This window comes from Schistocerca gregaria, chromosome 4, assembly GCF_023897955.1.
Source record: "Schistocerca gregaria isolate iqSchGreg1 chromosome 4, iqSchGreg1.2, whole genome shotgun sequence".
In the NCBI taxonomy this organism is placed as follows: domain Eukaryota; kingdom Metazoa; phylum Arthropoda; class Insecta; order Orthoptera; family Acrididae; genus Schistocerca; species Schistocerca gregaria.
The window spans coordinates 121,514,869-121,539,823 of record NC_064923.1 but is presented as its reverse complement, the minus strand read 5'-3'; the positions used below and the strand labels follow the sequence as shown (position 1 = coordinate 121,539,823).

Sequence of the window (24,955 nt, the reverse complement as noted above, 5' to 3'; positions counted from 1 at the left end):
CGTCGCAGATATTCGTAGGGGCTTGTAAATTGTCTACGGAGACCTGGCAGTGAATAAAAGCGCGGTGAATCGTAGGGCAAGTAGTCTGTTGTCGCACAAACCTGTCCGATATCCCATGTGCTGGTCGGGCGCACGCAGTTGTGATTCTTGCAACGTTAGAACGTGCGGACATTCTGTTTCGAGGTGATCTACGAATCAGAATCAAATACCTCGCTGCACAAGTGGACTGGGACTCTGAAAGCTTTATTCTGTTTGACATTCTGAATTATATTGTGCTACCCTCAGGAAATTGAAGAAACAACATGAGCGTGTTCGTCGCCACAAAAATGCAAACAAACTTCTCCGTCTTCATGACAACGCAGGGCCTCATACAAGTTGCGCACACGGGAGGAGCTCACCACACTTTATTAGACTGTTTTTCCTGGCGTACCTTCCATCTGTTTGGCTGAATGAAGGATGGACTCCGCGGGCTGCAGTACGTGTATGAGGGGGATGTTATTGATGCAGCAAGACTTTGGCTTTGAAGTGGTACCGGTCAGTCATACAGGCCCGTCCTGTAAGCTGGTGTAACCCCGTCGCATTGATCGGTGATTATGTTGAAAAATGGGATTTTATAGACAAAAGGGTGGGGAATATAAGTATTGAAATCCCTGAATAAAACAAGCAACCTGCTTTCAGAAAAAAAGTTTGCATTACTTATTGAGCGCCCCTCCTAATTCTGATGCTGGAAGTACCGCACTTGTATTATTTATTGGATATAGCCTCCAGCTGTGTGCGGCTGATGTAGTAAACGACGTATGAAGCGGGTCAGTGGCGCCGGCATTTCAGTAACCCCAAATTTATCGACGGGACTAGAATTTTACCTAACATAACCAATCACAATAGCACGCAATGGAAGATCTGTTTCTAAATTAAGAATTGTAAAATATTGCCTCAGGTCCATGTTGTCGCAAACCAGACTAGCCAATTTATCTTTGGTAAGTACTGAACACGACAGCCATATCAAAATTAGTGACATTTCCAAGGATTTTTCGTATATTATAGCTCGAAAAATAGATTTTCTATAAATATTTTTATAATTTTATAAACTGAGTAGCTTGTGTTATGTTTTAGTGTTGTATCTGTGATAATAAATGATTTTACGAAAAGTGTTTTTTTATTTTTATTTTATTTTTTTTTTTTAATTCTGGAGCAACGTTAATATCACAATAGGTTTTTCAATACCAGGATTGGATTAGGGAATCAACCTAACTTCAACATCAGAATGGTGTGCAAGGAATCGTCGCAACCAGCTAGACGAGGGTCCGCAGTGTTAGGGCCTTCAAGGTCATCTGACTAACTTTGTTTGTGTGGTCATCTCAGACGTGAAGAGTACAGCACTCCCACTGAAGAACTGGAGCAGCAAGTTGTAAATTCTTGTCAACATATATGAGACGATACGGAGTTGCCTGAAAGAATCCGTAACTCACTGGAGAGACAAGTGTAATATTTATCCAAATGAAAGGCCGATACGTGGAACACACTGTAAACAGGCGCATGTCTACGGTAAATTGTAACACGTAACGTTCTAAAGTAGTATTCTGTCTATTGATTTAAATAATAATGTTGCAGGCTTTCGAAAACCGTCGATTGCGATGCATGAAATCAAATTGTATTCCTTGTTGAAGGTAGGTAGTGGGTGTGGCTTGAGCACAGTTAGATTGGAACTTTATTGAAAAGTTTACGTGTCAAAAACATATGAACTAACTAGGACAGAATTTCATACTGAGTCAACGATGACTCGTAACAACGCATTCGCTGTTATCTCGCAATCGGCTCATTTTCGGACCCATGCTTATTAGAGCGTTTATGCATCATTTATGGTATACTTAAAACCGTGTAAGTTTTTGCTGTTAATTGAATCGTTTATTTTAGAAATCAGTCAAGCGTCAAAACAAGAAAAAATGAGTTATTGTGGCAGATTTTGTATTAGAGTAAATGCACGTTTTAATGCTGAAAGCAGACAAACACATAATGGTGTGGCGTTGTTTAATTTTGTGTTTAGATCAGAAACAACTCACAGGACTCTGCTTGGTTTCTTTCTGCGGTAAGCTGCAGGCGTATTTTGTGTTTTAATGTTGCATCTTGTATTGTTTCTCCGAATCCAAAATAGTTATGTTCATAGTTTTGTGATAACTGATTGAAGATTATTTTGTGGTTAGTACAGTGTTATCGTAATAATAACAGTAACTCTGTATCATAGTGAGATGCCTGTAAGTTCGATAGACAAATCTCAGTCTAAAAGAAAGCCAAGAGTATTAAACGAAAAAACTTAAATATTATAGTACTCGCTACGCAAGAGTAAAAGTAGAAGGTTAAGTTTCGTGCTCTGGCATGGAAGTATCTCAGAAAACCAAGCCCAACGTTCTCAATTGTAAGTGCAATGCAAAATGCTATTTAAACATTAACGAGGACATCAAAAATGAAACGAGGAGTAATTTTCATTTTTTGTCAAAACTCTCGGGATACCTATGTTCCGATTTCAGGTGTAATTACTGAAGTTAAATATAGCCATGCAAAACAAGGGGACCTTCACTCAGAAATAAACAGTTTCTTGACAACTGCAGTGATATATGCCAGAAACAAAAGTTACCCTAATCAGCTAAAATTTATTTTGCCTGTTTGCCATCGATGCAGCATGCACTTGAAGAGATATAAGAATCTTGGTCCACCCAAGCGATTTGGGATAATTTGTTACCATGTGATCTTCCTGGTAAAATCCAGGTGACATTTACTTCAGCGCATCATTCCGTATGTCAAAACGATCAAACTTCTTGGCAGATTTCGGCAGTATGGTTTCAGAGGACACGCATCATTATTTTCTCTCGATGTCTTTGAAGTCGGTGAAAAGATGGATGAAATGCTTGCTTGATCGAACACAGACATTGGAATTATTGTGGTGACGTAAGAATTCAGTGGCGACTCTGGACCAAATTTGCTCGTGTACGAACTTGAAAAAATGCAAGCGTTAGTATGGGTTGCCTACACGTGGGAACGGTTTTATCAGTGACAGCATCATCCATATCAGTGTCAAATTACCCCCCAATCCCCTCCCCTCCTCCTGTCTTCAACCGATCACAGCAAAGAATTAAAAAGGTACGTAAAAATGGTAGCAAGGTATAAAATTTCTATTAGTTCATCTCTTTCTGCCCGTCTTCTCGTCTCCCCTGTCTTTACATATTCTCCTGCTCCTCTCTCTGTCCATCTGCTCCCTCCCCATCTGTTGGTCCATCTCATTTTCTTTCCTTTCTCTGTCCATCTCCTCCTCCCTCCTGCCTCCTGCCTCTATCCATTTCCCACTATTACCTTTCTCTCTCAATTTCCTTCTCTTCCTTTCTCTGTCCATTTCCTACTCTTTCCTTCCTGTGCCCAACTCCTCTTCCCTCTCCCCCCCGCCAACCTCTCTGTCTCCTCTCCCCCCCCCCCTTTCTCTGTGCCTTTCCTCCTCTATCCTTTCCGTCCAGTTCCATCTCCCCTCTCTCCATCTTCTCTCCTTCTCCCTCCTGTGTCCACCTCCTCTTTCCCCGATTCTCTCCACGCGGTCACCGCTGTCTTTGCAGCTTAAGGTCTATTCTTATTTGCGACGTGATTTATCTTACTTAATACTTGCGAGACGGTGCGCGAGTCTCACTGGTGCGTAGCCAGTTCCCGAGTGAGACTCGAGCGCCGTCTCGAAAGGGTTAAACCGAGCTAGATGGCGCAATGCTTGCCACACTGGACTCGCATTCGGAAGTATGACCGTTCAAACCCGCGTCCAGCCATTCAGATTTAGGTTTTCCGCGATTTCCCTAAATCGCTCCAGGCAAATGCCGGGATAATTCCTTTCCAAAGGCACGGCCGATTAGCGTTCCCATCCTTGACACAATCCGATCTTGTGCTTCGTCGCTAATGACCTCTGTGCCGACGGGACATTAAACCCAATATTCCTTCCTCCCTCGAAATTGTTAAGAATCACCTTCAGCGTTATCGTCGAAATCTCTTGAAAACACTGCCACATTGCGCTTCTTTACAGGTCTAGCGATGTCAGTGTTTGTGGAATCGTCCTCTGAACCATAAAAACATTAATTCACACAGTCATCCGGGTCCTCGTTCTCACCAGAAACACCTGAACAGTCGTCGTTAGGAACCTCAGAAAGTATTTCAGAATCGTTCACTTACTTCCGTTTTCTGAATAGGACCATCTCTAAACGCAGAAGGAACTTCAAGACGAAAATACTAACTATTTTAAATATCAGAATACAAAATCTCGCTGTGCAGAACTCAATTCAGCCACGTTCGCTAGTCCAGAATGAAAGTCTAAGCTCAGTCCATGATACAAGTAATGTCCTTAATAGTGATAGCACTTGGGACTACGACAATGAGAACTGCTTAACGTAGAATGAGAATCCGAATTCTGCGCCCGTGAACAAGAGGGCAATATTATAAAATAACTGATTCGGGGAGTTTTTGAAAATGTCGTGTTCTAAAATTTTATTTGCCTGGAAGTACTAAAAATTTATTGCATCTCAAACGTTTCATAATTATCCACTCAGTTTTTTTGTTCAGATGTTTTTCTCCTCTTGTATCGCAGAATGTGGAATTTCTTTTTTGTGACTGATGCATTTCGGTCCATAGATGAAGTATACATCATCTCATGTTCAGTATAGGACGCCCCTGTTCTTCAGAGTCTACTAGAATCGGTCTACCGTGTAAAAGTGGTTATAGTTTCAGCTAGCACTGAACGATCTTATTTGCCTATAGGCAAAGGGTAAACTACTGCTGCGATTTAAACTGTACTCGAGAGGAACCGGGTTAGGGAATTGGATACGGATGCTGGTCACGCATGCTGCAAGATATTTACTTTGTGCTGTGTGTTGGAATTGTAGTTCGTTAAAAGCAGTACGAGGAAGCAACAGAGAAAAGATTAGGGATTATTTTAGCAATGATTAGATTCGCGACGGGTGAAGAATAGCTCCGAAATCGCCCGCCGTTACAAGGAAGGAAGTATTTTGCTATACTCAAGGTCTTTCATTTGTGGGATCATCTCTTTATGTAGTACACTGCACCATCAGTGAGAAATATTCATTTTCTATTTTCTTGCAAACTTCTGAGAGACCATTTGTGTAAAACAGGACGTAACTGTCACGTACTGTTCTGCACTTCTTTGAACAGTTTTTCTTCGAATGGTTTTAAAACTTCACTCATTTCTTTGCTTGTCGTCCATTCCACCAGTGATAAAACTGTAATATCTTTGTTTATTAGCACTACAGCTGTTTTCAAAGCATCTCTGTCATTTTTATAACTTTGAAGCATATAATAAATGGAGTTCCATTTCGGTGGATTATCTTGAATGATCTTTTTTGGACTCAGACCAAGTTTCTTCTGTTGTTGTTGTGGTCTTCAGTCCTGAGACTTGTTTGATGCAGCTCTCCATGCTACTCTATCCTGTGCAAGCTTCTTCATCTCCCAGTACCTACTGCAACCTACATCCTTCTGAATCTGCTTAGTGTACTCATCTCTCGGTCTCCCTCTACGATTTTTACCCTCCACACTGCCCTCCAATACTAAATTTGTGATCCCTTGATGCCTCAAAACATGTCCTACCAAAAGTTTCTTCTATGGTTCAATAAATGCTTCCGTACCTGATATATAGCGCTTGCAATAAGCAACCACAGTGCTTTTCTTTTTTTGTCATCAGCTTAGCTTATTTCAAAGCATTTAGTACAATGAGATTCAGCGAAACAGTTAAAACGTGTCCACCCAAGTGCATTGATTATCGCTTTTTTCATGTTCTCCGCGTTATCACTGGTTACAGCCAAAACCTTATCTAAAAGGTTGAACTTCTCAGTAATCTCCGTAATGTTTTTCGCCAAATGAACGTTGGTATGACAACTCTCCATCGATGAACACTGTAGTAAAACTCGGTGAAGTTCAAAATCCTCATTTATTAAAAGTGCTGTCACAGCTACGTGACTTTCTGGTTTTGTTCAGTATAAATGGTTTTGTGAAAGCCTGCGATCGTGAAAACAATTGGTTTGTTTATAAATAACTTTGCTGCTACCAGAAAATTACATAACTTTCATTAGTTTTTTACTTCCATGTATGTGTGACGTCAAGCATACACTTTCAAATTGCCTTTGTGCTTGGCAAACAATATGCTGAATTCAAATCCTCGACAAAAGCGATAAATCCTTCGCTTTCCTCAACTGAAAGCCTATAAATACATTACGAATAACTTTAAAAGGAGCTTGTTTGGCTTCTTTCTCGGTGTTTCGCTAATTTATTTTGGTTGTGGTGGAAATGAAGTCTGATTACAGACTAGCTTCGCAGTTTGAATTTTTGAGGAATATGCCATAGGCTCATGTGACGTGTACGTAATCAGCAACGTTCATAGAATAGTTTTGAGCCCATTGATAATCTTGTCCGAAACAGCACTTGTAGTTGATGATGGAGCCGCTGCGCTTTTCGTTGAATTCAATCGCTTATTATTAAAAGGAGATAAGTCCTCAAAAACTGAAGATGCAGATTTAGTTGGTATGGATTTCTTGAGACATAGATGCATCGACCTGAAATAAAGTGATGACTGTCATTGCCTTCCTGATTGTAAAGCTGTTGTTGTTGTTGTGGTCTTCAGTCCTGAAACTGGTTTGATGCAGCTCTCCATGCTACTCTATCCTGTGCAAGCTTCTTCATCTCCCAGTACCTACTGCAACATACATCCTTCTGAATCTGCTCAGTGTAGTCATCTCTTGGTCTCCCTCTACTATTTTTACCCTCCACGCTGCCCTCCAATACTAAATTGGTGATCCCTAGATGCCTCAGAACATTGTAAAGAGCAGATTTAAATCCGCAGTTGTATATAAAACGCGACAACTCCAGGCTGTCACATTTTAGAAATAAATTTATGGCAGGCCTGAAATCATGCTGAACCAATCGGTGATTTTGGCTGAAAACTATGATTCACTATTCCACGTATAATATTAAAATGGGCAGATCAGAGTTTCAAATAACGACGGAAGAAAAATAAGAAAACTAAAGAAAGGGAAGATGTATTATTTTTTATTATTCTTTAGGTTTTTAATTTTGAGGTACACAACATCAAAATAGATGGAGGTACGTTTTATTGCTGTCATTATGGCCACCGTAAGAAAGGTGCTAAACAATATTCCTTTCTGTACCTCTACATTGAGTATATTGTACCCAGAAGGAAACTCCAGTTGTTCAACAGTGCATGCAGATGCCAAAATCCCAATCATACAGTCCTACAGACAGTAGCAGATTTGACAAAATCTACCAGTATTTCCCCACTGGTGGACACTCATCTAGCATCTGACCTCGCGAAAAGGAAATTACGAATGTACGATTGAGTACTTATCCCAAGTCAGCATATGTCACTTATCACCCATTCCAGCTGCCTTGCTGGCTTTCAGGTTTATGCAAAAAAATAAAATAAAATAAAATAAAAACAACCCAAGAGAAATAGTGGATTTTATAACATAATATCTCCCTTTATACAAAAACGTCGTCATCTAAGCTGAAACGATGGAAAGACACACTAGAAAACAAGACAAAATATATTTTGTAACCCATTAGTTTCTGTACTACGAGTGCAGTTCAGAAAGCAAAAGCCAGGTAGTTGCTAAGTCTTGTATCGAAGGACTCTAATCCATACCTTAGATTAGCAAAAACTGTGACATATTTTCCCAACAAGAACATTTGAGTTCCTGAACAGAAGGATATGACGGAAATATTCCCATAAAGAAGAACATGGATAATATTGAGAAAGTACTGAAGTATGTTACAGGCAGATAGTATCAAGTTTTTGTAATCAGCTGAAGACGTAGCCCACAGCAGAAGTCGACGAAAATCACCGAAAAGCGACTAGAACGAATCATTTTTGTAACATATTTGTATTAATTTTGAATGACTTTAGGATAGTTTTATAACCATTAGAGTTACAAAGCTGGTATTAAACGTGTTCAGTGGTTTAGGTTCAAAATCATTTCGAGGCATGTTATTCGGCTGCCGTTTAAATGTACTTGATATCACGATTATGTACGATAATTTCTCTGTATAACAATAGGCTCCAGACGGACATATATACTTTACATTACACTTATTAGCCTCGAAATACTAATTAAGTTTTTACTCTTAAATAAGTGCCTTAATTTATATTTGGTTTCTCACTTATTACTATAAGGGAATAAATTCATGTGGTAAAGAACACCAAAGCAGCTACAAATAGTTTTCAAATTAGGTAAAGTTAGCGTTACACATTCCACAAAATAAATTGTTTTCGTCAAAAAATGCAGCGTAGCGTAGTGGTCGATCTAAAAACCTGTTGTTTATGGCACTCCGAAAGTACATGAAAATTAGGGGAGAGAAGGAAGGGTGTATATTTTTGGGAAGAGTACTCAGGAAGCACAAAGCAGTCAAAGACATTTCTTCTTACATGTTACTCATTTGTCTTCCAATTTCCGCTCAAATTAACTCCTTTTGCATTTAGTTTTTGTCAACTTGGCGTCAGCCATGTTCAAAAATGGTTCAAATGGCTCTGAGCACTATGGGACTTACCATCTGAGGTCATCAGTCCCGTAGAACTTAGAGCTACTTAAACCGAACTAACCTAAGGACATCACACACATCCATGCCCGAGACAGGATTCGACCCGCGACCGTAGCGGTCGCACGGTTCCAGACTGAAGCACACCGGCCGGCGCAGCCGTGTTCCACAAAATACGCAGTTCGGATACCAGCTCAGCCGCTCGTCGTCTGAGAAGCGGTCAGCCGGCATTTCTGGAAAATATTTCGGTAGTTAGGTCGGAAGAATTATTTTCCCTGATACTACTGCGCGCAAAACAAATACTGCAGCTGTTGCTGCTGCTGCCGAGTGCACCTCCCCCCCTCTGCTCCAACCAAACAAATCGCTGAGAGCGGCAGACTCCTCCCGAAGCACGCAAGTCTTTCCCGCAGGTACAGCCCGCAGCAGCACTGCGCTACACTCCAAAAAAGCAGTCTGGTATGTTTGCATTGTGCTGATGGGGAGCGCGGTCTCGCACGCGTTTTACGCTGCGGGAAATTTCCGCAGCTAGAAAAAAACGTAAGTTAACTAGATTTCAATCTGTAATACATTGTTGACATACATGCAAACTACACACGAAATTGAATGTAAAATTTCTGTACATCCTTTTCCTATAGCATATACACTCCTGGAAATGGAAAAAAGAACACATTGACACCGGTGTGTCAGACCCACCATACTTGCTCCGGACACAGCGAGAGGGCTGTACAAGCAATGATCCGACGCACGGCACAGCGGACACACCAGGAACCGCGGTGTTGGCCGTCGAATGGCGCTAGCTGCGCAGCATTTGTGCACCGCCGCCGTCAGTGTCAGCCAGTTTGCCGCGGCATACGGAGCTCCATCGCAGTCTTTAACACTGGTAGCATGCCGCGACAGCGTGGACGTGAACCGTATGTGCAGTTGACGGAGTTTGAGCGAGGGCGTATAGTGGGCATGCGGGAGGCCGGGTGGACGTACCGCCGAATTGCTCAACACGTGGGGCGTGAGGTCTCCACAGTACAACGATGTTGTCGCCAGTGGTCGGCGGAAGGTGCACGTGCCCGTCGACCTGGGACCGGACCGCAGCGACGCACGGATCCACGCCAAGACCGTAGGATCCTACGCAGTGCCGTAGGGGACCGCACCGCCACTTCCCAGCAAATTAGGGACACTGTTGCTCCTCGGGTATCGGCGAGGATCATTCGCAACCGTCTCCATGAAGCTGAACTACGGTCCCGCACACCGTTAGGCCGTCTTCCGCTCACGCCCCAACATCGTGCAGCCCGACTCCAGTGGTGTCGCGACAGGCGTGAATGGAGGGACGAATGGAGACGTGTCGTCTTCAGCGATGAGAGTCGCTTCTGCCTTTGTGCCAATGATGCTCGTATGCGTGTTTGGCGCCGTGCAGGTGAGCGCCACAATCAGGACTGCATACGACCGAGGCACACAGGGCCAACACCCGGCATCATGGTGTGGGGAGCGATCTCCTACACTGGCCGTACACCTCTGGTGATCGTCGAGGGGACACTGAATAGTGCACGGTACATCCAAACCGTCATCGAACCCATCGTTCTACCATTCCTAGACCGGCAAGGGAACTTGCTGTTCCAACAGGACAATGCACGTCCGCATGTATCCCGTGCCACCCAACGTGCTCTAGAAGGTGTAAGTCAACTACCCTGGCCAGCAAGATCTCCGGATGTGTCCCCCATGGAGCATGTTTGGGACTGGATGAAGCGTCGTCTCACGCGGTCTGCACGTCCAGCACGAACGCTGGCCCAACTGAGGCGCCAGGTGGAAATGGCATGGCAAGCCGTTCCACAGGACTACATCCAGCATCTCTACGATCGTCTCCATGGGAGAATAGCAGCCTGCATTGCTGCGAAAGGTGGATATACACTGTACTAGTGCCGACATTGTGCATGCTCTGTTGCCTGTGTATGTGCCTGTGGTTCTGTCAGTGTGATCATGTGATGTATCTGACCCCAGGAATGTGTCAATAAAGTTTCCCCTTCCTGGGACAATGAATTCACGGTGTTCTTATTTCAATTTCCAGGAGTGTAAAATATGCATAATACGTGAGTACAGGACTGCAGTCAGGAACGCACAACACACTAGGAACCGTTAACAGTGTCACGCCACGTGGCACAACTTGAGGTGGTCGTGCGTGTCCGCACTCAGCAGTTGGGCTTGATAACTGTCACCGAAGGACTGAACCGGTCCCGCGAGTAACACACTGCCCGGGAGAAGCTCACACCGAGTCACGGCTGCTTCACTGAAATGTTCTGAAGGATACGAGGAAGCGGGTGCGCAAGTAAATGCCAGCTCGGGCGGCCGTATTAGTGTCACGGCTGCAGCTTCGGAGGAAAGAATATGTTACAGGCGCGCGACTAACATCCTGACTGCACCGACCTGTTGTGCGTCATAGCTTGCGAGGAGGTACTCTGAGGCTATCTATTACACTAACAAGACGCGAATGGCATTTATTTGCTTAAAAATACTGAAACTGTAACAGAAAGAAGAAAAGCATCGAAAATTTCTGGCAGATTGGAACAGTGTTGTGGACAAGAAGTCGAAGCCGGAACCCTGTCTTTCACTAGCACTGTTCTTAACCGACTGAGCTTTCATGCGCCACTCGTGACCCACTCTCACAGCTGTACTTTTCGCTGCTGGCGGACGTGGAACTCTCAGGGCGGATCTCGAGCAGCGTATAGATGCCGAGTCGATATGAGCGCCGCGCAGACGTATAACTTAAAATTATGCTAATGTCTTAGCGTAATGCATGTTAATTTTATTGCGGTTTGCAAATTGAGGATTCTTATAATACATTAACAAAAAAAAAAAAATCGTAGAACCTAAAAGGAATTGCGCGACATAAACGGAGGTTGGTAAGCTATTTCTACGCCTGAAAGCTGATGTTTATTCAGACTTCGCGCCAGTAAGAGCGGCGCTAGTAGCACCACAAGAGGATGCAAATCAGGTATGTTTAAAACGCACACGGTAGCGGTCGTGAGTGTTAGTTAACTTCGAGGTTGGACGTGCTGAGTTGATGTTAGTCAAGAGTGCCTTTAAGACGACGAAGACGCCATTATCAACACCTTATTGAGTTTGAACGAGGTCGATTAATAGGCCTACGAGAAGCTGGATATCCCTTTTGCGAGATTGCCGAAAAAATTTGGAGGAATGTAGCCACTGTAAATGTCTATTGGCAGAGGTCACCATGAGGATGTACGGTCGCAAGAAGACTGGGCTCCGGACAGCCACGTCGCACTACCGAGAGGGTGTTCAGTGTACGGTTCTGGCGCATCGTACTGCATTTGCAGCAACAGTTTGACAAGTAGTTGGCACTGCACTGACACAACGAACTGTTACAGATCGGTTACTTCAAGGACAGTTCCGAGCTAGACGCCCTGTAGTGTGCATTTCACTGACCACAAACCACCGCCATCTGCAATTTCGGCGGTGTCAAGCGAGAGCTAATTGGAGGGCAGGGCGAGGTCCGTTGCGTTTTCTGATGAAAGCTAGTCCTGCCTCCATACCAGTGATGGCCGTACGTTGGTTAGGAGATCAGTTGAGCGCCTCCAGCCAACCTGCCTGTATGCTAGACACACTGGACCTACACCTGGAGTTGTGGTCTGATGTGCGATTTCGTATGACAGCACGAGTACTCTCGTGATTATCACCATGACTACAAATACAAATTTTTCAGTTTGGTGGTTCGACCTGTTGTACTGCCATCATGATAAGCATTCCCGAGTGTGTTTCCGAACTGGATAACGCTCGCGCGCACACCGCTGTTGTAGCCCTACCTGCTCTACAGAACGTCGACATGTTGCCTTGGCCCGTTCAATTACCAGATCTGCCTTCAATCGAGTACATATGGGACATCATCGGACGACAACATCAGAGTCATCAGCAAACAGTATTAACTGTCCCTTTGTTGACTAAGTGCAACAGGCATGGAACTCCATCTCACAAACTGATATCTGGCACGTGTACAACACCATGCGCCCACTTTTACATGTTTGCAGTCAACATTCTGGCGGCTACACTCGCTATTAATGCACGGGCATTTCACATTTGCAATGGCTTATTTCGCGCTCACATCAACTTGTTAATGACTTAAATATATTACCTAGACAAATGTTTATCCGAAATTTCACTGCTCTACTTTAATTATTTTTTTGGTGTTGCAATAATCATGAAATTAAATACATGTTCACTACTGATAAAGTCACAATACTAATTCTGCTAATATCGGATCTTTCCACACATAACATGTGACATAGTTGATAAACTGATCCCGAGATTGGAAATCCGGATTGCACTGCCTCCAGCTCATTTGTTAAAACATGAAGGTCACGGGAAGACACAAAAACTACGGAGTGACGAACAGAAGCCGGAACTGATATCAGATTTTTTTTTTTGTCATCCAAGTACGTCACCTACAGTTGCCAGGAACTTTTTGTTACTGAACTTCAAAAGGTTGGACAGATTTTTTTGTTGCCTACATTACGACACTTTGAACGCCTGACTGAATTTTTATTTTTATTTCCCTTTGAACACTATTGCGGTTATGAGCCCATAGCCAGTTTCAAGTGATCCTGCACCCGTCACAAATTTTTCTGCGTTAGTATCTTATCACAACATTACAATTTACACGGCGAAAAGTGGTGCCGGGTACAGTGTCAGTAGATAACGTCCTTATGAGATGTATTCAGTTTTCCCGTGCGGGACTCAGCCAGCTCTACATCGGGACTTGTGCGAAAGACAGACCGTGGCTCATTTTTCTCAGCACCTGACACTGCAGGTCTTACGAGTGCGCCGGACAGGGTGGCCGTGCGGTTCTAGGCGCTACAGTCTGGAACCGCAAGACCGCTACGGTCGCAGGTTCGAATCCATCCTCGGGCATGGATGAGTGTGATGTCCTTAGGTTAGTTAGGTTTAAGTAGTTCTTAGCTCTAGGGGACTGATAACCTCAGAGCCATTTGAACCATTTTTCTTACGAGTGCCAGCAACCGTCTCCGGCGGGGAGCGACCAGATTACTTTAATAATTCTTGACTGCCCGTTTAAATAAATGCAAGGTCTCACCTCAAAGTTAAGACCTTCAGTGGGTAGCTTTTCAATTACATGTTGATTTACCGTGGGCTCTCCACGGAGCCGATCGTCCGCCAAGTGTGGCGGACAAGCCGTCTAGTGTGACGTCACAAGTTTGTTGCAGGGCCCGCATTTCTCTTGGGCCCCCAGTCTACCTGTTGTGATGTCTTTGGGTTGATGCGGTGGCAAAACCCATCATCGTCGCTATCTGCGTTCTTTAAATAATATTATACGACAGCGCAGAGCCTGTGGTATTCCGAATTACGATGCAGTGTTTCTACGGACATGCGTTTACGACCTCTGGAAGTTTGTGTCTGGCCGTGAATGGTAAGGCGACCACTCGCAACAAGCGGAAAGTCCCGGTTCGAGACCCTGTCGCACATAAATTTTCATTGTCGTCAATCCATTATACAGCTGATGGTTATCCATATTCGCAACTCCGAATGCATTTCATGTATCAAATAACATTGGTTTCGTGTGCAGGTAGTGTTGTGATATGTGTTTCGATTACTATTTTTCTAAATAGTATTGAAATGCCGGTGAAATAAATAACAGCAGACGTAATTGTTCAATAGATCATTGCAACAACATTTTCAACAAAGCTTGTTGCATATGATTGTTTTCTGAAAAACATTGCTGTTTACCGCATGTGTACCTCGGTGTAAACGAAAAAGTAAAGTAAATGATCGTAAAGCAAGGAATACTCATAACATTTCCTTTCAGAGGATTAAATCGAGATTAGAAAATTTAAGTGTTAGCTCTGCTTCTAGATAAGACACAGAAACTGAACACTATCCTTTGGTAGAAAGCACATGCTGGGAGATAAAAGCTCAGAATGATATAACAAATTCTAACGACGAACAAGATAATCATTAGCCTGTTTCAGGGTGCTGAACGGTGACGTTATCAGCGTGTAGGGGAATGAATTAATTTAGTCATTACATTAAAGAAGCAGAAACAAATAATTTCGTAAGTTTCTCTCTTTTTGTAGTTACGCATGTTCTGTGAATACTAAACATGTTACTTTTGTACGTGTAATTAATAGTTTATTATTATCCGTAAGTACGTCCTTACGATTTACGTGTACCTTTAGATCATCACATAAAGGAATCTTCACTTGGATATGAGATCTGTGCGAAAAAACCTTAACGACTTTATATAGGTTAAATAAGTTAACTGCCATATATTTTATTAAACTTTTTGCCTACAAGTATTAATTGTTGCAATTGTAGTTTCGCGCATTCCTGATTTTCAAGCAAAGGTCACTAACGCAGATGATACACGCTGAAAATTGCAATCGCGAAACATAAAAAATGGACAGCCTTAAACTGTAATAACAATGTTTACAATTTCATAAAAGCTGTCGATTCAGCCCCCATCAGATTACTTTGCTAAAATGCTAGAGACGTGCCCTTTTTGCTAAAATCATAGACAGACAAGTTTCCATAAAAATTTTCAGGGTTTTCTCCCGGTTTTTAAATTGAGGTTTTATGCACTTCTCAGAGTAGTCCTCCTGTTTCTGAGGTTAACACTTGTGGTTTAGTTGAGTAACAGTAATAACTACAAGTTTTCTTCAGCAAAAGTGTCATAATTTTCGCAGCAATTTTTCAGCAATGAATGTAGTAAAGGAAACCCGTATCGTCGTGTCGCGATATGTAGGGATTCATAAACACATTTCATGTGTGGATAGTCAAGACGCTAGACTTACTTGAAAACTTTCTGCTCCTATGTCGAAGCGACAGGTGCAGTTCGTAGTCCAGCTTCTTATTCTTTCTCAGAACTAATTAGTTATAGTGATGTTGACGTCGTAATGTACTGGTTGCTTCCCTGTTGCAAATAAGCTGTGGCCAGTCAGCACTTGGAAGTATCACATCAGCAGCTGTATCTTATTTAACTGTCAATGTTTATTTTACTGAAAGGAAGAACAGACACCTCATCTAAGACTGTAAACATATCTGCTCCATTTCTAATTAAAGTTGTTACATCTTTTAAAATCCCCGGACTTCGAAGAGACGTTGAACGGCGGAGCAAAGGATATTTTTGTCTTCTCAAGTAAATATGTGCTTTCGGAGGAACGGCTTTTGATGTAAGTACCTAATAAACCTTAGCAGAACCCCTAACATGGATTACCAACATTTTCTTTCCAGTTAGTTATGCATCAATTTAGGCGCCAATTTGATCGGCTATGATAGCAAAAATAGCAGCGAAGGGAACTAAGTTCTATATATTGACTTCAACAGTTCAGCATATCTCACTGAAGATATGGCACACAGTACTTAGCCTTTCCTTTAAATGCAGGAAGATTGTCAGTTCACCGAGACGCAACATTAAATTGTCAGTCAGCTGCAAAAGATATTGCGGGTCAAGATTGGATTACTGGCATTTCTAAAGGGGTCTCGGATATCGATCATCTGAATGGCTGACTGTGTTGTTACAATTTCAGCATATTTTCGCAACTTTCCGCTCAGGAAGGATATCCCAAGGCAAAAAGGTGATAGAAATACTCGTAGATTGTCAGTTCGACAGAACTACTGATTTTTGTATACGTGGGGACAAGGACATTCATTCAAACCAAATGTCTAAACAAGGGGGCTAAATCGGACGGTATTAAGAATATTGTCGGAAGCGGAAACCAACTCTGGACTGCGTCACTTTTACCACCGACAGATAAAAAGTACTTGCGTAATATATTGAAAGGTAATACCTGTAGTAGCAAACACGACAGGAAACGTTAAGAGATGAAAATAGCGTTTTTGTCTATCTGGTAATTATTTAAATAGGAAGAGATACACAACAACGTGGGATGGTAAAGCTGTCTATGCATTGTTCTTTTAAGTTCCGTTCTATTTTTAACATTGTTTCTGTTTAGCGCTTTCTGTTTGTCTGATTAGAGCACCAGTCATTTTAAAATAAACCAGATCCGAAAAGTATAATTGTTTATGGTCAGTACAGAAATAACACAGATACTAGTGTCTCCACTTAACGCAACGGAAAACTAGTCAGCGACACTGCTGACTCCCCTGTGACGTCAGGGAGCGCTGACCAGTTACAGCGTATTAGTTGAGAGTGGTCTACCTTGGCTAACGTTCCACCATTATCTTAAGGTAATTAGTCACGTTGCTTGCCATAGAACACGTCAAGAAATATTATATTCAGCTCTTGGTCTTCTATCTTAGCATATCACATCAGCGCTACTTATACGGTATGTCGAACCTAGTACACTAATCAGCAAGAACATGATGGCCATGTACCTAATAGCCGGTATGTTCACTTTTGGCACGGATAACAGCGGCGACGCGTCGTGGCTTGGAAGGAATGAGGCCTTTGTAGGTCGCTGGAGGGAGTTGGCACAACAAATGCACACACAAGTCACCTAATTCCAGTAGAGTCCGGGGAGCGGCACCTAATTCCCGTAGAGTCCGAGGAGCGGGGCGGTGATCTCTGGCGTTACATTCAATCAAATCCTATATGTGTTCTATCGATATCAGATCTGGCGAGTTAGAGAGCCAGCACATCAATTGGAACTCTCCACTGTGTTTCTCGAACCACTCCATCACACTCCAGGCCTTTTGACATGGCGCATTATCTTGCTGAAAAATACCACTGCCATCGGGAATCATGACGGTCATGAAAGGGTGTACGTAGTGTGAAACCAGTGTACGATACTCCTTGACTATCATGATGCCTTGCCACTGGACCCATGGATCCCCAAGTGAATGTTCTCCAGAAGATAATGGAGCCGCCGCCAACTTGTTTCCGTCCCGCAGTACAGGTCTGGAAGACGACGGATTCGCGCTCTCCCATCAGCATGATGAAGGTTTCGGGATTCATCAGACCCTGCAACGCTTTGCCATTGCGCCAACGTTCAGTGCCGACGGTCACTCGCAAATTTCAGTCATAGTTGCCGATATCGTGGTGTTAACATTGGAACATGCATGAGTCATCGACTGTGGAGGCCCACAGTATTCGGTGTACTGTGTGTTCAAACACACTTTTTCTCTGTTTAGCATTAAAATCTGATGTTAGGTCCGCCACAGTTTGCCGCCTTTCCTGTTTTACCAGTCTGCCCAACATACGAGGTCCGAAATCTGTCACGAGGGGTGGTCTCCCAACCCAACGACGTCTGGGCGTAATTTCATCTTGGTTTCGCCACGTTTAGAAGACACCACAGCACTCAGGTGACGCTGATCTCGCCTGGACAGGTTTATATCGACAGTAGATCGGGGATCATGATGTTCTGGCTGATCAGTATATAAATATTCAACATCGCAAGAACAGGGTCGAGTAAGTTGGTCTTGTGGTAAAGGGCGTGCCTGGAAAGATCGCTGAATTGATCCCGGTCGGATCACAGAATATTTTATCCTTCGACTTTGCGAAGATTTGCCAGGAAAGAATTCCAAGTTAAAACTGTTGGTTCCCTTTCGCCAGCAACATTTCTGGGATAGGGTGGGGGCAGGAAGGTCTTCAAAATGACGTCCAGATAAAAGACTTACACAGTAAATTGGGATATCACTCTGTATATTTAATAATGGTCAGCAAAATGTTACCTGTATTATTTTCAAATTCATTATCACCCGTCTTGCAAACCAGGCACAGCTATACAGTACACATGTCTCATAGCTAACACAGTACGAAGTGCGATGTATATTCAGATATGCCAGGTTTGCAAGTTGGACTGGTGTTGAATTTGGAAGTAATACTGTTAACTTTTGATAATAGTTTTATTAAATAAACTGAATGTGTTCTCGTTTCTTGTTCTTACAACGTACAATATTTATACAGATTTGACGTACCATATATGTCGTGTCAACTATCACAGGTATATTGCACATGAGATAGTCATCGACTTTACCCTGTATATACGGCAAAAAGTACACGTTCACATATACTATACAGTCTGGGACCTATTGTTTCGGAATTAAATTAAAAATAATTGTGATAATGGGAAAAGTGACTATGTTCAAGAGAACAGTTTAAGACAATGTCCAGCCAAATAATCAAATACAGAGAAGGCCACTGAAATATAACAAGTCGCAGAATCCATGTGTGATGAAAGGGGAATGTCTCCACAGAACACTCAAAGAAAGGGAAATGTCAGCTTGACATGTGGCATCACAGTTTGACACGATGCTGAGTTGATAGTTGTTTCATCTTACCGTGTGTTAGTTGTTCATGGCTATGGTTTATTGCTTATTTCGCATATAATTACCATTTCTGAAGAAGAGAACGGTAACACAAATCTGGCATCAACCGAGAAGAGACCTAATTTGGATCGAACTTAAGGTACCATCTCATGAATAAGGGGAAGACTGTAACTGTAATAGGTTGCAGTGTTTCACAAACATTTCTGAGGACAACAGAAAACAGGCTTTTTCATTACTTTAACGCTCAGTACTAGAAGCAAAAAGAGTACTTAGTTATCTGGTTTAATAGACATTATACCACTTGCTCAAAGGAGTTCTAGGAAAACCGAATTTGAAGCACAATTCCATGATCAGAGTTAAAGGTATAAGGTCAGAATCCTACGGGAGGGCATATGGATGAAAGACATGTATGTTACAAAGCATTCCTGTCTATCTTCGGTGACGTGTAGAGACCGTACAAAAAGTCCTAAAGGTTAGTGGACCCTAGATTGACAGACGCGGAAAACGTACAAATCAAGAAAAAAGCATTGAGAATTAGTACTGCGTTCTATTGAGGATTACAAAAAATCCATTAAAGGAAGACAGAACCATTGTAGTCTATGATTCACGAAGAGTGTACTTGTCAGATGCTTATCTGTTAAGAAAATGCATGCTATGTATGGATAAAAATCCCAGTCGTCCAGTGTCATATGAAACCTTCAGGAAAATACTCTGTAACTAATTTAACATCAGTTCTGGATATCCTCGCACGGATAACTGCAGTACATGCGACATTTATGCAGCTAAGATTAAAATTAGAATGTCAAAAACAGAATCACTCAACAAAACTGTGCAGAGCGTAAGGAAATTGAAGCTCCGTTCTTTTACTTAGGCATTAAGAAAAAACTGCATCTAAATAACCTAAAGAGTTTCATACACTTTAACAACTTGTAAGGCTCGCTTCCAAGAAAGATTTGATAGGAATGCAGTAGCGATGGGTTTCCAAAAGAATATATCCATTCCTAATTTATTCACTACCGACGTGTATTGCCGCAGGCAACTTTCACTGTTCTCCGCCAGTATACATGTTTTTATGTAGCGGATATTCAGTATTCTATACATATCCAGAGACAGTTGCGCATAAAGCAGCAGATGAAGTGTACTGTATTACATCATTTTATATTTTGTAAACTTGGCGAAGGGGTACTCGACAGTCTTCTGTGGTTCTGCATGTGGACAGAACAAAAACTAGACTGTTTTCAGATTTCTCCGTTTTGTACTACATCATGAAAAGCGTCTAGATTTTTAAAAAATGGTGTTTGCAATTCGTGGGCAATCGTACGCGAGAAGCATGACAATAATATTAACAATCGGAAATTTGCAGCTGAAACGCCAAAAGATTAGACGGGTCCCGTTAAGAATACCAGAAATAAGACTTCTCTTGTACATCAATGTTAGCCCTTTTAAAACATGGTCTATAATGGAACGTGTCATCTCCATTGAGCATCCACAATTCGTTGAACGCTGAGACGGTTACAATGTCCATTGAGAAAGACTCGTTATAAATTTCCCGAAGGTTAATTCTACACTTCCCAAATGGTTCAAATGGCACTGAGCACTATGGGACTTAACATCTGTGGTCATCAGTTCCCTAGAACTTAGAACTAGTTAAACCTAACTAACCTCAGGACATCACACACATCCATGCCCGAGACAGGATTCGAACCTGCGACCGTAGCGGTCACGCGGTTCCAGACTGAAGCGCCTAGAACCGCATGGTCACACCGACCGGCTTACACTTCCCAGAAATATCAGTTAGTGAGTTTGTTCTTCCAAAGATATTTTATGAACTTAGGTGCAAGAGTTAGTGATCATGAAGTTGCTCTACGTTCGGAAGCATGCTGGGAACATTGTGGTTTTAAATTTGTAATTTGTATTTCAGGTTTACACCGAAGGGTTCTGACCCAAAATTTAGTGAGCTGCAAATGCATAGATCATTTTATGGACCAGAGGGAAGAGCGTTTGTTGATACGCTTCCTCACTATTACCTGAGAGTGTAATAAGGTTATTTGTTACGTGTTATTAAAAGTGGCATTTCAAAAATGGTTCAAATGGCTCTCAGCACTATGGGACTTAAGAGCTGAGTCCCCCTAGACTTAGAACTACGTAAACTTTACTAACCTAAGGTCATCACACACATCCATGCCCGAGGCAGGATTCGAACCTGCGACCGTAGCAGCAGCGGTGTTCCGGGCTGAAGCGCCTAGAACCTCTCGGCCACAGCGGAAAAGTGGCATTTCTCTTTCTATTCGTTGCAGATGTGCAGTTACTTGATTTTCCATTTTCTAAATTATAAATATTAATTCTGCTTATGGCTGACCTTACAAAAGATTATGTTCGTGTATTATTGTAGACAATATTAGAGGGTGCGACTTTCAAACTGAATACCCTGAGCGTGTTTAAAATATGACATTCCCCCTTTTTTCCGCGTACCCCTCGTAAGTTAATTGCAGAATCACATGGAAGTGGCTGCTGAGTCGAAAATGAAAGTATCCAAAAAGAAATAAGAAAACAGTCAAATGGCGAAAGTGTTATTATTTAGGCCAGAGGTGTCCAACCCGGGGCCCGCGGGCAACATGCGGCCCAAAGCAAGTATCAGAGCGCCCCAAGCAGTGAGCATGTATCACAAAAAGAAACATGATATTTCGTTTATGTAACGTTACGATAAACTGAATATTTTCCATTTGAGACTCCCACCACACGATGCTATTCTCTCATTAGCCCATAACGTTCTTTTTTGTCGCAGCAGTTATTTTTTAGTGTTAATTACATTATGTGCGGCCCAAAAATTGTCGTTTTCTTCCAGTGTCGCCCAGGTAAGCCAAATGGCTTGACACCCCTGATTTAAACAATTCTACAAGAGTGTGACTGTGACTCCCGAACATGGGGAAAGCAGCGAGTAAATTTTAATCGAATTTCGGGAGTATGTGCTGTTGAAAGAGGTTACGTCTGTACCTGCAGGAGAAGGCGCCGACAGCCCGTCGTCGTCCCCGGCCGCCGGTGGCAGCGGCGGCGGTGGCGGCGGCAGCAGCGGCGGGGGCGGCGTGAGCGGCGGCGGCGCGGGCGGCGCCACCCCCGGTAGCCGCGAGCGCGGCTGCAACGAGCGGGGCGAGACGCCGCTGCACGTGGCCGCCATCAAGGGCGACGTGGCGCGCGTGCGCCGGCTGCTCGCCGCCCACCACGACCCCAACGTGCCGGACTTCGCAGGTCAGCCCCGCCCCGCCCCACTTCCTCACTCTGGCCTAAAACCCCACGTAGTTTGGCAAAAGCGCTGTAGTTGCAGTCACGAACGTGGACAAGCGAGTTTAGGCTCGTTCTGCGCAACTACGTCACGCATTCTCCGACAGCCAATGAGCGTTCAGTACTGTTCTCAGCGCTCCGTGGTAGTCAGTACCAGCATTAGAAGTGATTTTAGCTGGTTATTTAGTGCATTTTTATTTCGATTCGTGCGAGTTATCATCGGCAGTTTTCCTAGGTGCGGAAACTCACCGCAGCGTGCTGGCGGAATATGCATGTGTCTTCCGCTGCCCTATGCGGGAGGCGGGAGGCTACGTGAAACGTTTTGCTAGGCTCGAGGCCCCGCATTTCAGAACTTAAGAAATGAAAGTATTTTTTTTTTCAGCTGTAAACCAAAAAGTGGTACCACAACTACCTCCTGACCTTTTTTTTAAAATCAATTAAAATGTTGTGCTCTCAAAATGGAGAAGTTCAAATGGTTCAAATAGCTCTAAGCACTATGGGACTTACCATCTGCCGGCCGTTGTGGCCGAGCGTTTCTAGGCGCTACAGTGTGGAACCGCATGACCGCTGCGACCGCAGGTTCGAATCCTGCCTCGGGCATGAGTGTGAGTGATGTCCTTAGGTTAGTTAGGTTTAAGTAGTTCTAAGTTCTAGGCGACTGATGACCTCAGAAGTTAAATCGCATAGTGCTCAGAGCCATTTGAACCATTTGAACTTAACATCTGTGGTCATAAGTCCCCAAGACTTAGAACTACTTAAACGTAACTAACCTAAAGACATCACACACATCCATGGCCGAGGCGGCCAACGGCCTTGCCGCAGTGGATACACCGGTTCCCGTGAGATCACCGAAGTTAAGCGCTGTCGGGCGTGGTCGGCACTTGGATGGGTGACCATCCAGGCCGCCATGCACTGTTGCCATTTTTCGGGGTGTACTCAGCCTCGTGATGCTAATTGAGGAGCTATTCGATCGAATAGTAGCGGCTTCGTCAAGAATACCATCTCAACGACCGGGAGAGCGGTGTGCTGACCCCACGCCCCTCCTATCCGCATCCTCCACTGAGGATAACACGGCGGTCAGGTGGTCCCGGCAGGTCACTCGTGGCCTGAAGACGGAGTGCATGCCCGAGGCAGGATTCGAACCTGCGACCGTAGCAGCCGCGCGCGGTTCCTGACTGAAGCGCCTAGTACTTCCCGGTCACAGCGGCCAGCAAAATGGAGAAGTATTAAAGCCTGTAAGAAAAGATGTGTTATTTGCGCTACTCAATATTTATTACGTCGTATGTTTCAAACTATGTGGCGTACAACACCGTAATTTCATAGTTGCCTGCAGTTGTATATGTATGCAAACTTTTTGGCCAATAGAGTCGGTAATAGTGAAGCACTAAATTAAAATCTCATGCCGCTCGCGGAATTTCTACCATACCAATATCTGAAAAGTAGTAAACTACAAACTTTTCCCATTTATATTTTTTGTGGAGTGGTGAAAGCGAGAAAACGTTTCGGAAAGAACTGAATTTTATTTTACCATTTGTTGAAAGTCGTTGACCACTACAGTTTCTTCTAGACGAGAACAGTATTGTGTGGTTCGTTGGCGCAACGCGAGTTCCAGCGCGATGCAAGGAACCTTTTGCTAGGCGTGGAGCTGTGCAGTGCGACAGTAGTAGCGGAGGGTAGGCCAAACATGCAGCGTGGCGCTCGATCTAAAAATCTAGCCACTCCGAAAGTACACGCAAGTTTGGAGAAAGATTGTATATTATTGGGAAGAGTATTTGCACGAATATCGTAGAGAGAATTACCAAAATTCCCACTACCTTATAACGCAGCAAAGCAAAAGCATTCCGTCTTCAGGCCATAAGGGGCCCATCGGGACCATCCGACCGCCGTGTCATTCTCATCGGAAGATGCGAATAGGAGGGGCGTGTGGTCAGCACACCGCTCTCCCGGTCGTTATGATGGTTTTCTCTGACCGGAGCCGCTACTATTAGGTCGAGTAGCTCCTCAGTTGGCATCATGAGCCTGAGTGCACCCTGAAAAATGGCAACAGCGCATGGAGGACCGAATGGTAACCCATCCAAGTGCCGGCCACGCCCAACAGCACTTTATTTCGGTGATCTGACGGCAAGCGGTGCAGCCACTGCTGCAAGGCCGTTGCCCCATAACGCAGACGTCTGAGAAATTTGTGAACTGCTCCCGGACAATGTGATACATTTGGTGGGAGCTTGCGATTACGCCAAAGCTGCGGGACTTAATGTTAGGAGCGGATACACCAGTTATACTAACAGGCCGGATTTCAGTCTGCATTCACAGTACTGCTGACGATAACAACAACATCCAACTCATTATAACTATGGTGAAAGAATCAGTATACTTGTTTCATTTATTTTTCTTCCAGTTTGTGCCCAAATTACATTTTTATTTGGTTTTCCCGCTTGGCGTCAGCCACGTTTCGCAAAAATGCTGTTCGGATACCAATTCGATAAGTTGCTCAGCCTCTGAGGCAGAGAAGCTGTCGACCGACGCTTCTGGAGAACGTTTCAGTAGTCAGACCAGAAGAATTACCTTCTCTGATGTTGCCAGTGCGCGCTGAACAATAATGCTGCTGCTGCTCACTTAGACCTCCCCTCTCCTCCAACCAAGCAAATCGCTGCGACGTGTGGGGCAGACTACCCTTGAAGCGCGCAATAGTTTCCCGTAGGTAGAGTCCGTAGCGGCACTAGGAAAACAGTCCGGTATGTTAGCATTATGCGAGTGGGGGCCGCCGTCTCCCACGCCTTTTTCGCAGCACGTTGCGGGAAATTCCAACAGATAGGAAAACGTAGCTTTAGCGGCATATTCCATATAAGGAAGGGAG

At 43.6% G+C, this 24,955-nt stretch overlaps 1 protein-coding gene and 1 pseudogene across 2 annotated transcripts in view; both read left to right on the top strand.

Annotated features, from left to right (window-relative positions):
• The window catches only part of LOC126266593 (ankyrin repeat domain-containing protein 11-like), a 323,390-nt gene that overhangs the window by 92,157 nt on the left and 206,278 nt on the right, over positions 1-24,955 (top strand). For both annotated transcript variants that reach the window (XM_049970907.1, XM_049970906.1), the window contains exon 2: positions 21,823-22,068. In XM_049970907.1, coding sequence (XP_049826864.1) covers positions 21,823-22,068 — 246 coding nt within the window. The remainder of the gene's footprint in view (positions 1-21,822; positions 22,069-24,955) is intronic.
• LOC126268416 (5S ribosomal RNA) lies at positions 22,905-23,022 on the top strand (annotated as a pseudogene).